At 52.4% G+C, this 15,485-nt stretch overlaps 1 protein-coding gene across 3 annotated transcripts in view; it reads left to right on the forward strand.

Annotated features, from left to right (window-relative positions):
• Positions 1-15,485, forward strand: part of Ksr1 (kinase suppressor of ras 1) — a 131,998-nt gene that overhangs the window by 110,427 nt on the left and 6,086 nt on the right. For 2 of the 3 annotated variants that reach the window (XM_032911858.1, XM_032911856.1), the window contains exons 7-14: positions 539-622; positions 2,052-2,113; positions 2,198-2,304; positions 5,954-6,119; positions 10,088-10,142; positions 10,657-10,705; positions 11,450-11,829; positions 13,834-13,930. In XM_032911858.1, coding sequence (XP_032767749.1) covers positions 539-622; positions 2,052-2,113; positions 2,198-2,304; positions 5,954-6,119; positions 10,088-10,142; positions 10,657-10,705; positions 11,450-11,829; positions 13,834-13,930 — 1,000 coding nt within the window. Of the gene's footprint in view, positions 1-538; positions 623-2,051; positions 2,114-2,197; positions 2,305-5,953; positions 6,120-8,140; positions 8,183-8,560; positions 8,625-10,085; positions 10,143-10,656; positions 10,706-11,449; positions 11,830-13,833; positions 13,931-15,485 lie in introns of all 3 variants that reach the window. The other variant, XM_032911857.1, reaches the window with a different exon arrangement.

Below are 15,485 nucleotides of genomic sequence, written 5' to 3' on the forward strand. Positions count from 1 at the left end.
TTGGCTTTTCCCAGTTGATCTTGCTGCCGCCTGCCATTTCTCTCTGAGCCTGCTGTCACAGATGAATTTTTCCTGTGCTTGACCATCAGCAATGGCGTCCTGTCCTATTGGACTTCATTTTGTCACCTTGTAGTGAGATTTGGTAGTGGTTGCTCATGTGTGTGGAACTAGCTCCTGTCTTCTAGCTACATGTCCTCCTCTGCGTGGAGGGACAGCACTGTGGTCACCTGCTGGTGGGCATGGTTTTCCAGCCTTACATGGCTGCAGCAGCTCTGTGCCTATATGTCACTGACATCTCGCCCTCAGGACTAGCATGTTGAAAAAATAGCAAGGAATAGAATTGCTGGATCCAAGGGCATGTACACCACACAAACTTTAAGATATTGACAGCAGCTGGGAAATCCAAATGTCTAGGGAGGAAGCTGTGACCCCCAAGTACAGAACTCCTAGGGTTCAGGGATCAGGCCAAGACTCCCTTTACACGGAACCTGTCCAGAGGCCAGGCTCTAATCCCCATGTATGTTTGTGCCCCCTGCAGGTTCTCCACAAAGTCATGGTTGTCGCAGGTCTGCAATGTGTGCCAGAAGAGCATGATGTTCGGCGTGAAGTGCAAGCATTGCAGGTGATGGGCAGAGGGGAGAGAGCAGACACTTGTCCATTATAACAGCCCCATTACTTCATTCTTGGCCTCCTGTCACATCGGAGAAGGACTTCCTCTAACCAGCTGGTCACAGTGCCACTGGGCATGCCAGGTGCTCACGACTCCTTAGGAGGTTAAGTGAGACACTCTTGGAAGACAGAACCGTTTGAAGTGGGTTTTGAAGGAGGAAGAGGAGATCCATTAGAACCTTCTCTGGGTAGAGCGAGGACAAAGGTCAAAGGCAAGGAAGGAATTGAGGACTCCTGGGATCAGAAGGAGTTCTGAAGAGACAGGCTGCCTGACAGGCGGCGGCAGAAGCAGAGTCGCCTTATGACTGGGGATAGTGAGGGGAGATGGAGGTTTGATTCCAACCCCAGCTTTGCTGTGTCATAGCATATGGCTCCCAGTGGGAAGGGACGTGAATAGGAACAGTGAGGCCAGGAGTCTGTCATCTGCTGTCTGGTTGCCCACACACCTTACAGAGGGTGTCCTGGAGTCTCAGTTCCGAGCCGGCCCTTGTCCTGATGTTGCTGTATGATGTGGAACAAGGCACTTGCCCTTCTTGGGCTTTGTATTTATCATTCAGACATGCTGCCCCCCAACCCCCATTATCTGAGCTGCCATGAGTGACAGCCTCTCCGCTGTTGTCAAGACTGAGGCAATAGTCTCTTGAAGGTCAGCCTGACTAGTTGTGTGCTGGTGACTGTCCCTAGCCTCTGAGAAGCTCCTGGTCATTTGGTTATAAAAGAGACCCTCGGCTCCCATCATGATGTGGCCAGCACACGGTGGCCCCTGAACCCCACACTGTGAATCCTACACTTGTAGTGGTAGAGCAGCCTTGAAGCCCATTTCATTAGCGGGAACACTGAGACCTGTGGGACAGGCTGGCTAGACCCAAAGGAGAGCCCAGCTCTTTTTGTTCCTGGCTGGGGACTGCCCATCAGACTGTGTGGCCAGTGTCTGAATGAGTGGCCAGGGTCCTTGGTCTAAAGAACGATTCTTTAAGATCAGATTTGCTCCCAGCTTGCTCAAGCGGAGGAAGTTCCCCCTTTAAAAGCAAGGGAGAGAGGGGCTGGAGAGATGACTCAGTGGTTAAGAGCACTGACTGCTCTTCCAGAGGATCTGGGTTTAATTCCCACATCTACATGGTGGCTCACAACTGTCTGTAACTACAGTTCCAGGGGATCTGACATCCCCACACAGACAGAAAACATCAATGTATATAAAATAAAAATCATTTTTTAAAAGCAGGGGAAGTATTCATGGGGACACAAACACTGGCTACAGCATGCAGGGTGCCTCACACCTTGGTGATAACACTTGTTGAGAGCTTTGGGGAAACTGGGGCCATGGCAGTTGTCTGGGCGATGCTGGGGCAGCTGTTGGAGCGCTGACTCTGCCTCCTTTGCAGGTTAAAGTGTCATAATAAGTGCACAAAGGAAGCCCCCGCCTGCAGGATATCCTTCCTCCCACGTGAGTGCCCCCCTTTCCCACACCCAGGAGCCAGGGTCCATCCTCTGGCATCTGTTCCTAACGGATTCCCTCCTTTCCAAACAGTAGCCAGGCTTCGGAGGACAGAGTCTGTCCCCTCAGATATCAACAACCCAGTGGACCGAGCGGCAGAGCCCCATTTTGGAACCCTGCCCAAGGCCCTAACCAAGAAGGTAAGCTGGCAGTCCCCCGTGGGAGCACTGCCACCCCCAGCCTTGGCTACCCCTCCACAAGCACCCCCCCCATCAGGCTCAGTGCAGAAGTGGGACACCATGCTACAGTCCAAGATCTGTGGCACAGGCAGGGTGAGGCCCTCCAGGGGTCCTGGCTTAGCCTTGTAGCAGATAAGGTTCTGTCCATATTGGAGTTGTGTGCCTATGTCGCATGCCCCGCCCCCTCCACCCTGCCCCACATCTGTGAGCCAGCGTATCCTGAGCACCTACCTTGTGCTCCTTGAGGACAAGGAATGTCCTTGAATGTTCCCTGTTACAGATGTAGACACTGATTCCCAGGCTCCCCCAGAGCCCATTCCTCATGCTTTCACTGTGCCATCACATAATGGAAGAGCCCAGCAAGTTCCCCCCGGCCTCCTTGATACGCGCAGTGACCCTGTTTATGAAGACCCCATCCTGATGGTCTGAGCAGCCCCACAGACTCTACCCACTAACACTAGTACCTACCGGGGACTCGGTTTCAACACTGACTTTTAGGGGGACACAGACACTTGGCTGTGAGTTTTCACTGTCCCCTTTTGTGTTTCTGTGACCTTGGATGAGTGACTAGACCTCTCTGAGCCTCATGCATGGATGGTATGGAATGAGAGTAACAGTGCCTCATGCATGGCCACTGGGTTGGGGCCACTGGGGAGAGGGGTGGGTAAATCTGTCCTGTTAATCTCTTATTCATTCTTTAGCCACTTCCCCTTCCTTACCCCATCTCTTTGGGCACAGATGTCCCCAGAGATCTAGGCAGTGCTGTCCCCTCCTTCATATTTCTGGCATCTACATTGTCTCCTGGATATGCTAGACAGTCGGAAGCATTTGTGTGGATTACTGGGTACATGAGTAGCCTGTAGTGTGGCTGTTACTGCCTAGTCTGTGGGGGACACTAGCTGAGGTCACAAGTATGTCCAAGGCCACGTAGCCTGCTCTGTAGCCCACATGCTGGTACTCCTGCTCAGGCCTGTTGCAGCTTATGGGGGCTGGGGGGACGACGACATGTAGGTTTAGAACCTTGGAATGGGAGTGGAAAGAATAGTGTGTTGTTTAGTCGGTGCCATGTTGGGGCAGCCATCCTGGCCAGCAAGGCCAACTTCAGTTCTGTGGTTTTGGGGTACATCGCACACCCCAGCCTTTAAGTCTTGCAAGAGAGAAACTTGTTATTTGTGGTTTGGCCCTGTTTGGTCTAAGAAGTTTCTTTCTGTTTAGGAAATACTGGCATTGGGCCAGACCAGTAGTCTCCCTTACCCAGAGTATCCCTGAACCCCTCTTGGGCCCTTTGGCCTGGTTAAGTCTCAAAGCAGGATCCCACGCATTGTTTGGTCCAAGATAGCAGGTCTACAAAAGATTTGAGCAAATATTAGACACTTGCTATATACAGCATACTTGGCCTTCGTTTTACTACAGATGCACACAGTAACCCCTGACAAAGGTGATGATGTATCTACTGTGTGGCTAAGGAAATGAAAGCTCAGAGAGGTCAAGGAAGTTGCCCAGAGTCACCCAGCTAAGAAGTGATAGAACCCTGTTGGGACTCCCAGTCAGCCTGCTTCAGACCTAGTTCTGTCTTATGAGGTTGAAGGAAGAAGAGCTAAGCCTGGGCTTCCTCCCCAGTTCCTGCCACACTGACCTCCTTTGTGGGCTGCAACCCCTGGCTCTGAGGTTCCCTGAGACCATCCTGACTTACTGCTGCAAACCATCTACCCAGCTCTGTCCTCTTGGGCACAGCCGAGACTCATGTTTACTGACTGGAATCCACTGGTGTGCAACTCCCCATCATCATAACCAGGAAAGCCCCGGTTTTTCACCATTGTTATAGTTAGAAAAATCACCTCCCACAGGTAGAAGGTAATTGATAAAATAACGTCACTGGGGTTGGAGAGATGGCTCAGTTCATAAAGCGGTTGCTATGTAAGTATGGGGACCTGGATTCTGATGGCCAGCACCGCCTACAAAGCCATTCATGAGAGTCCTAAAATCCTTAATCCCAGCACCCAGGAGGCTAAGGCAGGCAGATCCCTGTGAGCTCACGGCCAGCCTGATCTACATAGCAAGTCCCAAGCCAGCCAGGACTATACAGGGAGACCCTGTTTTTAAAAGAAAGGAACAAAGGTGGAACAGGAGGCCAGGCGTGGCAGTGCACCTGTGGTCCTAAGCACCAATCAAGTGGAGATAGGAAGATCCTTGCTAATCAGCCAGTCTGGCCACATCAGTGTGCACCCTACTCAGTGAGGGCACCTCAGAAAACAAGGTAGAAAGCGAAGAGAGAGTGTCTCGGTCTCTGCCCTCCAGATACATGAAGACACATGTGTTCACATGTATATATACATACGACACTCAGGTGTCATTAAAATCCAGAAACAATTTCATTCTGACTAGAAACCATGCCTGCCCAAGGCTTGAGCCCGCCACCCACATTGTTGCAAGAGGGGGCTGACAGGAATTGAAGCTGTGGTGTTGTGGGCCCGTCCTGCGGTGAGCTGCAGTACCATCCCTGCTGTGGCCTAAGGCATCCCAACAAGCAAGCCCATCTAAACCTTGCCTGGAACCACATGGTTCCTCCTTATCCTTCTGCAGCACCCAATATTTCTCCCTAGCCACCAAGCCATGCGCTGGCAAGCTCTGGCTAGCCTGATCTAATTTAGGTGACTATGCTGCTGGCAAAAGAAATGGCATTAATAAGTCACAACAGGTGTGAACCAGGTTCGCCCTGGGATCAGTTCCTGGAGTCTTTCCGTGAAATTTCCTTCTAGCTCTGGATCTTTTTTTTTTTTTTTTTTTTTTTTTTCCTTTTTTTTTGAGACAAGGTCTCACGTATCCCAGGCTGGTCTGAAACTCACTTTATAGCCAAGGCTGACTTTAAACTTCTGAGCCTCCTGCCTCAACTTCCTCCTGTAGTGCTATGCCCAGTTTATATGCATGGCTGATATCAGAACCAGATCTGGGGGCAAGTGTCAGTCACACCAACGAAGCCACATCGCCAGTCCCCAGCTCTGGAATTCTTAACTCTTCAAGATGGCGGACAACACTGGCCCACGCTATTGCCTCTTGTAGAGTTTTGTGGGGTTTTCTGAGTGTCCTTACACTAGGACAGGATCACAAAACCACAGACCCTGTGCTATCTCTGCTCCCCGCCGAGGGTCTGGCACATAGCAGAAGCACATGTCGGTCAGAGTATGAATTCAGTTCATTAAGAAGGCACCCAGCTCAAAGCCAGGAGGGTGCTGGGGCAGGAGAGATGGTCATCAGCAAACCATCCTCTGCTGTCTGCAGTGGACTAGGTTAAGGTGCCGAGGTGCAGAAATGCTGGGGGCTGCGGAAGGATGAAGAGAAAGCATATAGTTCAGGCAGGGCTCAGATGGGCTCCTAGGGAGAAGGAACTGCAGTAAGAAAGATGGGCAGGGATCATTTAGGGGAGGGTCTCTAAGTGTCTTTCCATCATATATTAGTCCCAGATAATCTTGGGGCCTCAGAGTGGGCCCCCAAGGATCTCCTGTCCTAACCTCTACCCTGGAGATGGGGGTGGGAGGTGGAAGGAGGACTCCAGCAGGTGGCAGCCGCTGAGCTTGTAGCCTTGCTCATCCCAGCATCTCTGGTCCTGCAGGAGCACCCTCCAGCCATGAACCTGGACTCCAGCAGCAACCCATCCTCCACCACGTCCTCCACACCGTCATCGCCGGCGCCTTTCCTGACCTCATCTAACCCCTCCAGTGCCACCACACCCCCCAACCCATCACCTGGCCAGCGGGACAGCAGGTTCAACTTCCCAGGTATCACCCCTCTGGGCTTTTCTGGGACCTTAGGGATACCTTCAGACCTCTCCACATCTCCCCTGAGAGCTGAATCTATAGAGCATCTGCTGAGTGTGGGATTGATGGCCTTCGTACAGATGAGGATGCTGGGGTTAAGGAAGGGGAGAAGCGGTTGGCCCTGCATTGTACACAGAGCCACACCCGTCTGTCTAACACAGAGCCTGGGTTCTTGGGGTGACCCAGGCTGCCTGCCTGTGCTTGGGGTAGCTTCTGCCCAGCACCATCCTCTCTCAAGCTGCTGTCTAAGCTTGGGAGTGACACGATAACAAGAAACCTACAACAGAACATTGCGCCTCTGTTGCGTACCAAGTTCTGTGACTGGGAGTAGCTCCTCAAAGAAGACCTCACATTCCTTCCTGTGCCACCCAGAGACCATAGGGGGTTAAAATAAGGTGGTCTCCACTGAGCAGGTGAAGATACTGGGCCCTGGGGTGCCTCTGGAGGTACAGAGCTGAGCCCAACTGCCCTCAGATGGTGCCCAGGGTGCCCGGAACCGTGGGAGGAGGCCAGGATTGTATCCTGCTTTGCCATCAGTTCTTGTCAGCCACACTGGGCTGCCCTGTCTCCAGGGTGCCGGACAAGGCCCACTTACCTACATGGCACTTAGCTGTCACCCTGGCATCCTTGACAAGAGACGTCAGGCCTAGGTCTTTAGTCCTAGAGGGAAAACTACACAGTGGTGCTCCTGTTTGTTATAACCCACGGTGTCCAGATCAGTGCCCTATCACTGGTCCCTGGAGACCTAAGCCCAGAAAGGCAGAGTGCCACCATACTCTTAACCCTTCACCTGGCTAAGGAGACCCACGCTGACCTTATGCACAGCCAGCAGCTGGCCAAGCAGCCTCTGGGCCCACTGGGGACTTTGGAACTTCTCTTTGGGGTGGTGAGGGGTAGGACTCTTCTGTCCCTTGTTCTTGTGCCTCACTTAATATGCATGTGGCTGAAGTGCTCCTAACAGTGAAGTCTGTGCCCTGCATACCACCCCTCCTCTGGTTGAGCCACAGCCCCTGGATTAGCCTCCTTTCCTGTTTGTTCTGCCTTTATCCTCTGAAAAAGTCCCCTTTGCTAAACCATCTAGTTTGGGTTTTCCTAAGAAGGGCCAGTTTGAAAAGCAAGGAACACAGAAAATGTCCTTTTAATTATATTGATTGGACCCTCTCCTCGTACACAGATGACCCATGAAGGAGATGGGTTCCCATTGTCCCCTGCACAGAAGTGTCACCCTCTCCATGATCTTAGTGCACAAATCCCTAGGGGGCTAGGAAGGACTTGAACCCCTCCCACCACCTGACTGTCCTGTGTTGTCCAGGATCCCACACAGGAAAGTCTGGGCAAATTCATGTATTCCCCCATTTGCAGTAAGGCACCAAGGGGCTAACTGCCTCCTCAGGTCCCAGGCCTCAGCGGAGAGCCGAGGTTAGACCTCACCTAGAGTTCCAACTTCTTGCAAGGCTAAGGCAGAAGAATGGAGCCCATGTGTTTGAAGCCAGCCCAAGCAAAATAGCAAAAATCTCAAAACAAGCGGTATGTAGTGGTCTCAGTCTGGAATTAGCCCTTAGACCGATCCAGAACTCAGGCAGCGAGGCTAAGTTGCTTCCGGGTGGGGCCAGACTGAAGGGAAAGAGGCACACACCATTGAACCTTGTCAAAGCCACCGTTCTCCCTGCTCTTCCATAGCCTCTTGGTTCAAGGACATTTTTCTAGAACAAACCTGGTCCAAGCTTTTCCCGGTGTGCACTAGCCAGGGCTGTGCAGCAAGGGAACCACTGAGCTGGTCTGCTGCCCCAATCCTGGGCTGGCCACGCCCTGATTCTCTCCTAGTCTGGGTCTCTTTCCTGGATGGCTCCACCTCTTCTCACCAGAGCCCCTGGGGCAGAGCTGCCTAAGCCAATAACCAGTGCCTGCTCCCCCCAAGTCCTCGCACCCCTCCTCCCGCGCTGCCTGTGCACTGTGTGACTCACCTCCTCTTCTGTTTAAAGCTGCCTACTTCATTCATCATAGACAGCAGTTTATCTTCCCAGGTGAGTCTTCTGCATGGGTCCACTAACTGCCCCTCGCTGTGACCCTCTGTCCATCCCGCCTGCTGCCTTCCCCCCACGCCCTCGCTCCAGTCCACTGCAGCTGGACCAGGGGGCGAGGAGTCCTGGAGGTGTGGACCCTTATGTGGGCTGGATGAGACCCTGGAGTCCGTCCTGCCTAGCTTACAGGAAGTACAGGGAACTGGTTCAGGGTCACACTGCTAGGAAGTGTCAGAGCCGGATAAGGAAGCAGAACTCACACGTTTACAGAATGAGGCAGGGGAGCTGCTCATGAACAAGGGAGAGCCAATTTGGGAAAGTCTTTCTTGCAAGCATTGTCGTCTGTCAGCTGGCTTTGCCTTTTCCAGCCTTAACACACAGTGCCGCCTGCTGGTTGTCGCTGGAACTACCTCCTCGCTGCAGAAAGTTTGAAGGAAAAACTTTCATTCAATAAGGCATGGATTCCCTTCTACCAAAAACAGTTTTTGCACATCTCTGCACTTGACCACACTCCTTCCCCTTCAGGCTGTATAAGATCAGCGCTTTTCTCCTCCTGCTGGAAGTACTCAGCACAGTGGGCTGATGTACTTTAGACAACTGTCTTTTCTCTGATGTGCTAAGACTGGAAGCCCCAGTATTTTTAATTATTCCAGGCCTTTCTGTCTCCCAGATCAACTCCATTCAGGAACTGAGCTGGAGCATTTGGCAACTCTTATCCTTGTACCGCTACTCAGGTGTGATAGTAGGCTGTCAGGGCTTGGGGCATCGCCCACTTTTGTTCAATCCCCTACCTCCCATGAGCCTTTCTAGTTACCAGCTCTAGGGTATGTATGCATTGTCCCCCTCCCCTAACTGAGGAACCACAGCACTTCTTCCCGAATGGCCTGTTTTGTCCTGCAGGTTGGGGTAGGGCCCATGTACTGATTGTAACAGGGACAGGTAGGAACAGACTGCACAATGCACTCTTAACTTCTGAGGGCAAGTGTGAGACTTCCAGACATTCGCCCACACCCCCCACTTCCTACACCTCATCTGAGGCATGTGTGGTTTCTGAAACATTCTGAGCATGCTGGCCTGGTGGTCTAGAGGTCATATGGCAGTGGCTGGAGAGGCTGTAGATGTTTTTGAGGCTCATGGACCAACACAATCACACACACACACACACACACACACACACACACACACACGCACGCACGCACTGCCCAGGATGTTGGACACATGTTTACAAGCTTGCTTCTGTCAGAGTTTGGTTCCACTGAGAAAACCTTTCAGTGAAGGGGATTAGCTGAGGGTTAGGGGTCCAGGCAGGAGAGGGGTCACTGATTGAGCTGTCTCTGCTCCTGATTCTCTTGTTGCGAGGGGAGCGCTGACCCACCACCACTCTCTGTGTAGTACTTTGGCTCCACTTTTGGAAGAACCAACTATTTCTGGTACCCCTTGGTGCAGGTCTTCTTACCCAGAGCTGTGACACTAGCCACCCAATTGGGTGACCAGCAGCTACACCAGATGCTGCTATAACAGGTGTTTTCAGGTGCCATAAAGCTGCTGGCTCTGCCACTAGCTGGGCAAAGGGGGGTCCCTACTTTAAAAAGTGACAGCCAGTCCTGCTTCCTACCAGACAGACTAGAGAGGTAGTTGTGTTAGCTTTTGCCGCTTGTAGAATCTTCTGGGTCCAGGTATCACTTGTTGGGGTCTCCCCAGAGTCACTCACCTGCCTCTGCCTGGGGCTGCCATGTAGACTAAAGGCTGTAAAGACTGAGTTTGTGGAGCTCGCAGAGCGCAGTCAGATCCTGGTGGAAGTGGCCTGAGGAGCAGTGACAGCTCAGGAGAGCGGGTGTCCCTGGTGTGCTGGTCTTTGGGGATGAAGGAAAGCTCTCTCACACTTTGTTCCTGTTCTGTTTCCTACAGACATTTCAGCCTGTCCTCAGGCAGCCCCGTTGTCCAGCACAGCCGACAGTACGCGGTATGAACCCTCCCCAGCCACCTCCCAACCCACCCCTAAATTTCTGACCCTCTGGTTCTGGGCCAGCGTGAGGAGAGTGGGGCTGACTCATCCTCTGAGCCTGGGAATTGATTGTCTCTTGCCAGTACATACAGTACATACAGTGAGCCCTGAGTGGGAGTGTAGATGATCAGAGTCCAGCTAAACTTAACTCCTGTCTCTGGAACCCCTCTCCATTAGGTTCCCTTGAGCACTTGGTCGCTCAGTTCTCAGTTAGTGAAGTAAGTCTCCCAGAGGGTACAGCCACCCAGAGGCTTAGATTCATACAGGTTCACACAGCAAGGATGTGATAGCCAGGGCTCAGGCAGGAGTGTGGGGCCCTGCACCATGTGCTGTGAAGGCCAGGGCGGTAAATACACACTACTCATCCACACCCGCTCCAGTCAGCCCCATGCTGGAGTCCACAACATCCACATGCCTCATCCAGGGCCTGCCCAACCCAGAATCTCCTTGACAAAGCCCATTTCACTCTTAGGCTCGACGACCAGCCCAAAACAGATGTGCTGGGTGTTCCCGAAGCAGAGGTGAGTAGGAGCAACATGTATGAGACCCAAGGTAGCAGCCTCTCTGTATCTCTGTGTCTCTGTCTGTCTGTCTGTCTGTCTGTCTGTCTCTCTCTCTCTCTCTCGGATGTTCGGGGTGGGTGGAGGGCATGGGTGCTGAGCGTGTTACAGCAGGTGTGGGTAGATATGCACGTCGGAGAAGAATGTAAAGTACGAGCTATTGTTCACTGAACGAACCTCTCTATTCTCCTGTTCTCACTCCCAACCCACAGACCTGGGCCCTAGCCTGGGAGCTAAGTCAGTCAGCCTGGGGTGGGGGTCGGCATCTCTATGCTCTCAAGCTTGTAGGTGGTTCTGATTCGTGCCAAGAACCTGTCTTCATCTTAGCCAGGTGTGGTGGTGCACGCCTGTAATCCCAGCTCCTGAGGACGCAGAGGTTAGGAGGACCAGAAGTTCAAAGTCATCCTCAGCTACATAGCAAGATGGAAGCTAACCTGGTCTACACAAGCCCCTGTCTTTGAGAAAAAAGCCTTTGGCTTGACCTTCAAATGAACCAAGCCTGGGTCTCAGCAGTGCAGTGCAGTGCAGTGCAGTGCAGTGCAGTGCAGTGGAGGCAGGGAGCACAGGCATCAGAAGCTGTGTGTTCAGAGAGTACCGGAAGGAGGCCAGGGTAGCAGGCGTGGTAGCACCTGGCCAGCACTCTAGAACAGAAGACCCAGACTCACTCTCCTCGCTCTGCAATCTCCTTCTTCATTCTTCTTTCAGGCTGAGGAGCCTGAGGCTGGCAAGTCAGAGGCAGAAGATGATGAGGACGAGATTGATGACCTCCCCAGCTCCCGTCGGCACTGGCGGGGCCCCATCTCTCGGAAAGCCAGCCAGACCAGCGTGTACCTGCAAGAGTGGGATATCCCCTTTGAACAAGTGGAACTGGGCGAGCCCATTGGGCAGGGCCGTTGGGGCCGTGTGCACCGAGGCCGTTGGCATGGCGAGGTGGCCATTCGGCTGCTGGAGATGGACGGCCACAACCAGGACCACCTGAAGCTGTTCAAGAAAGAGGTGATGAACTACCGGCAGACCCGGCATGAGAATGTGGTGCTCTTCATGGGGGCCTGCATGAACCCACCCCACCTGGCCATTATTACCAGGTAAGCCGCCTATGTGGGCCGGTGAGCAGGAGCAGTGCGGCCTCTCTGTCCCTGCAGCCTGCTGCTTTCTGTGGATGCCCTGGAGAGGGTGGAAGGGTTATCAGGGAGAAGACAAAGAAAGGCAAAGATGACGGGTCATTTCTGCATCCACACGGGACCACTGACCAACCTCAGAGATGGGTGTGGCAACCCACGCCTGGAGTGCTAGCACTTGGAGGTGGAGGCAGGAGAATCTTGAGTTTAAGACAGCCTGGGCTACACAGCAGGACCCTGTGTCCCCTCCAAATAATAGTAGTAGTAGCAGCACAACAACAACAACAACAACAACAACGAGACCCCTCTGGGCATAAAGAAAACCCCAGTGTTTTATTCTAGAAAGATATAGAGCAGAAACTCCACTCACACCACTTTGCCTGAGTGCTTTTCCCCACAAAGATGAGTGTGGTTAATCTTAATAATTCTATTCATTAAAATAAAGCAGGTTGAGGGCCAGTGAGATGGCTCAGCAGGTTGCACAAGCCTAACAACCTGATCTTGATCCCCAGAACCCACAATGAGGGAGACTTGACTCCCACAAGTTGTCCCCTGACCTACACAGGAGTGCTGTGGTGTGTGCACGCATGCACACATGCACATATACAACCAATCATTCAACAAATAAATGCAAATTAATTTTAAAATATATAGCTAAGATTATGCTGGTTCACGGTTTCACTTCCGTCAGTTGACCGTAGGCCTAAAGTCTACTTGGGTGTTCGTGTGCTGCTGTGGGATGAGCCCAGTGCCTTACAAATTCAGTGAGGGCTGTGCTGAGCCATACCTCAGGCCTGACAGTTTGGTGCCTTGATGTGCACTGCCTGTTTCCACTCCAGGAAGCATTCTGTGACTCACTTGTCAGTCTCTGTGGAAAACAGTGACTTCCTCAGAGCAGCAGATACAGAACCACTTGCCTGGGCCACTTAAACTGTTGACTTTCAAAGTCAGAAAAGGGGCTGGGAAGAGGGCTTGGTGTTGTGTAAGAGTGAGGACCTAAGTTCAGATCCCAGCACTGAGATTTATAGAGAGGGGTGTGCATTTTAGGGGGTGGGTGGAGTGCACACACGAAGGTAGTCTCTCAGTAGAGCCGTGGCTGTCCTGGAACTCACTGTGTAAGCCAGACTGGCCCCAGACTCAGATCCCCCTGCCCCTGCCTCCCGTGTGCCAAGAATAAGGATGCACACCATCATGCCCAGTTTTACGCTTAGCTTTTCAAGTGGTTGCTGGGACCAAACTCAGGTCCTCATGACTCCATTCCAAGAAGCCAAGAGAATCCTCACCAACGTGAGACACCTTGTGCTTTGGGGGAAGCAAGCAAACGACCCCCAAAACAAACATCTGGTTTTTGTTGTTTTCCGTAATGCAATGAACAAGTAAAATTGGCCATTGTTCTCAGAGGTAGAGAGGAACTGAACAGTGTCGGGTCACTAGAGTCCTCTGACCCATACTATAAAATCCCAGCTCACAGCAGCACAGCGAGTCTCCCGGGGACCACCTGTGGGTGCCGGGCCCTGCAGCCTCCTCTGCCATCCACCCACGCTCTCTCCCTCAAGCCTCCAGTTCCTGAAGAGCTTGGAGTGAGTGAATGGGGCTACACAGAGAGGAGCAACAGGGCACTACTCAGTTAGCAACAGGATGTGATACCCTGGGATCTAAAATTAATGATAATGATAATCTTTGTGGCAAATCGGCGTGGCCTGTTGAGAGTCCCGGAGGCTGATTTCTTCCCCGTCTGAGTTCTCTTGCCCTGTGTGAAGGTGGGCTGGGAGTGTGGGTGAGCTGTGTCCCTATGCAGGGGAAACTGCCATGCCCTGGGCTTCCAGGAATGGGTGTTCATGTATGTTTATGCGTGTGTGTAGTGGAGAACCTTCTAGAAGCAGATGGGCACAGTTCCCCTCACAGGTTCCAGGGAGCTAGGGCATACCTCTGCTAGCTCCTGGCCTCTTACCCAACCCCACTACTCAACAGCTTCTGCAAGGGGCGGACATTGCATTCATTTGTGAGGGACCCCAAGACGTCTCTGGATATCAACAAGACCAGGCAGATCGCCCAGGAGATCATCAAGGTAAAGGTGGGGTTGGAGTGGGGGTTCCAGCCACCTCTAGAGCTCTTGGTCTTTCCCCGGGCCATATCTGCCTGTGTCAGGTGGTTTGTGGCTCCTCTGTGTCTTAGCTGGGGGACCTCAGCCTGAGTCCCTGTCTCATCCAATCAAATGCAGAGCTCCACTCAGGGTTAATAGAACTGAATTAGCTGTGAGGAAACACTGCAGGCTCTAAAGACAGTGTCACGCTAGCTGTGTGACCTCGGGGAGGTTGTTTAACCTCTCTGATCCTCAGCTTCCTCCCCTGTAAATACCAACACAACCTCCTTGATTAGGTCAGAGCAGAGACAGAATGGCATCATCTGTACAGAGAACGGAGTCATGGAGCTAGTGCTTGATGAGGGTTTCTTAGCACCAGCAGTGGGAAACAGTGTTTCACGCCAGGGCATAAAAAGACCCAGGCTTTCTACAAATTCTCTGTTAGTTATCCAGATCTAGGCTTCCTGGGAGCAGGTCCTTTTGTTCAGTGCAGGCAGCTCTTTCCCACTCAGTTTAAAAATGAACTAGAGTGAACCTCTCACTCATTGCTTAAACAACTGTTAAGAGGACTGGAGAGGTGGCTCAGTAGTTAAGAGCACTTGCTGCTCTTGCAGAGGACCTGGGTTCGATTCCCAGCCCCCATTTGGTGGCTCTGTCACTAGCATCCTTAGCCCTCCAGTTCCATGGGATCCGAAAGCCTCTCCTGACCTCTGCGGGTACCAAGCACACACATGCTGCACACACATACGTGTAGGCAGAACACACATAAAGTGAATAAATCTAATTGAAAAAGTAATAGTAAAATAAAGCCAAGTGCTGTGACTGGAAATCATAAATTCCAGAGCTCAGAAGGCTGAGGCAGGAGCACTGAAAGTTTGAAACCAGCCTGGACCACATAGGGAGGGAGGTCACCATGTCTCCAAAGCAGAGGACCCTGAATACTGAATACAGCTTCCTCTCCTTTTTAAAAGATCCTGTCTGTGTTGAAAGGCTGCAGCCTCTCGGGCTGGGGATATACCTCACTGATGGAGTGTTTGGGTAGTACGCACAAAGCCACGGGTTCAGTCCCCATCACCATAAGTATTACAGGGGCACACACCTGTAATCTCCTATTGGGAGGTAGAGGCAGGAGGATCAGAAGTTCAAGGTCACCCTTGGCCACCATGCACGTTCAAAGCTGGGCTGCATGAAATCCTGTCAGGCCCTTGCAGTTCTGCGTCAGTCCGCCCTCTTGTCTCCTCTGACCTTCCTTCCCTTATGCCCCTCCTCTTCTCTGGAGCACTCTGTGCATGAATGTCTTTAGAAAAGATCCTCACAATGGCCTTTGGGGACAGACCAGGGTTTCAGTCTGCCCCTTTCCCATGCCCACACTTGTAAAGTAAACCTCCAAGACCAAAACCCCGAGGTGTCACCTCTGCCTCCAGTGTGGGCTGTGCTCTTTCACCAGGGACACTGTTCCATCTCCTCACCCCCCACCTGAATCCTACTCCTCCCCACTTTCTGTCCTTCTCAGAACTGGGAGCTGTCCCCTGGGTCGTGT

Source organism: Rattus rattus, chromosome 9 (assembly GCF_011064425.1).
Source record: "Rattus rattus isolate New Zealand chromosome 9, Rrattus_CSIRO_v1, whole genome shotgun sequence".
Lineage (NCBI taxonomy): Eukaryota > Metazoa > Chordata > Mammalia > Rodentia > Muridae > Rattus > Rattus rattus.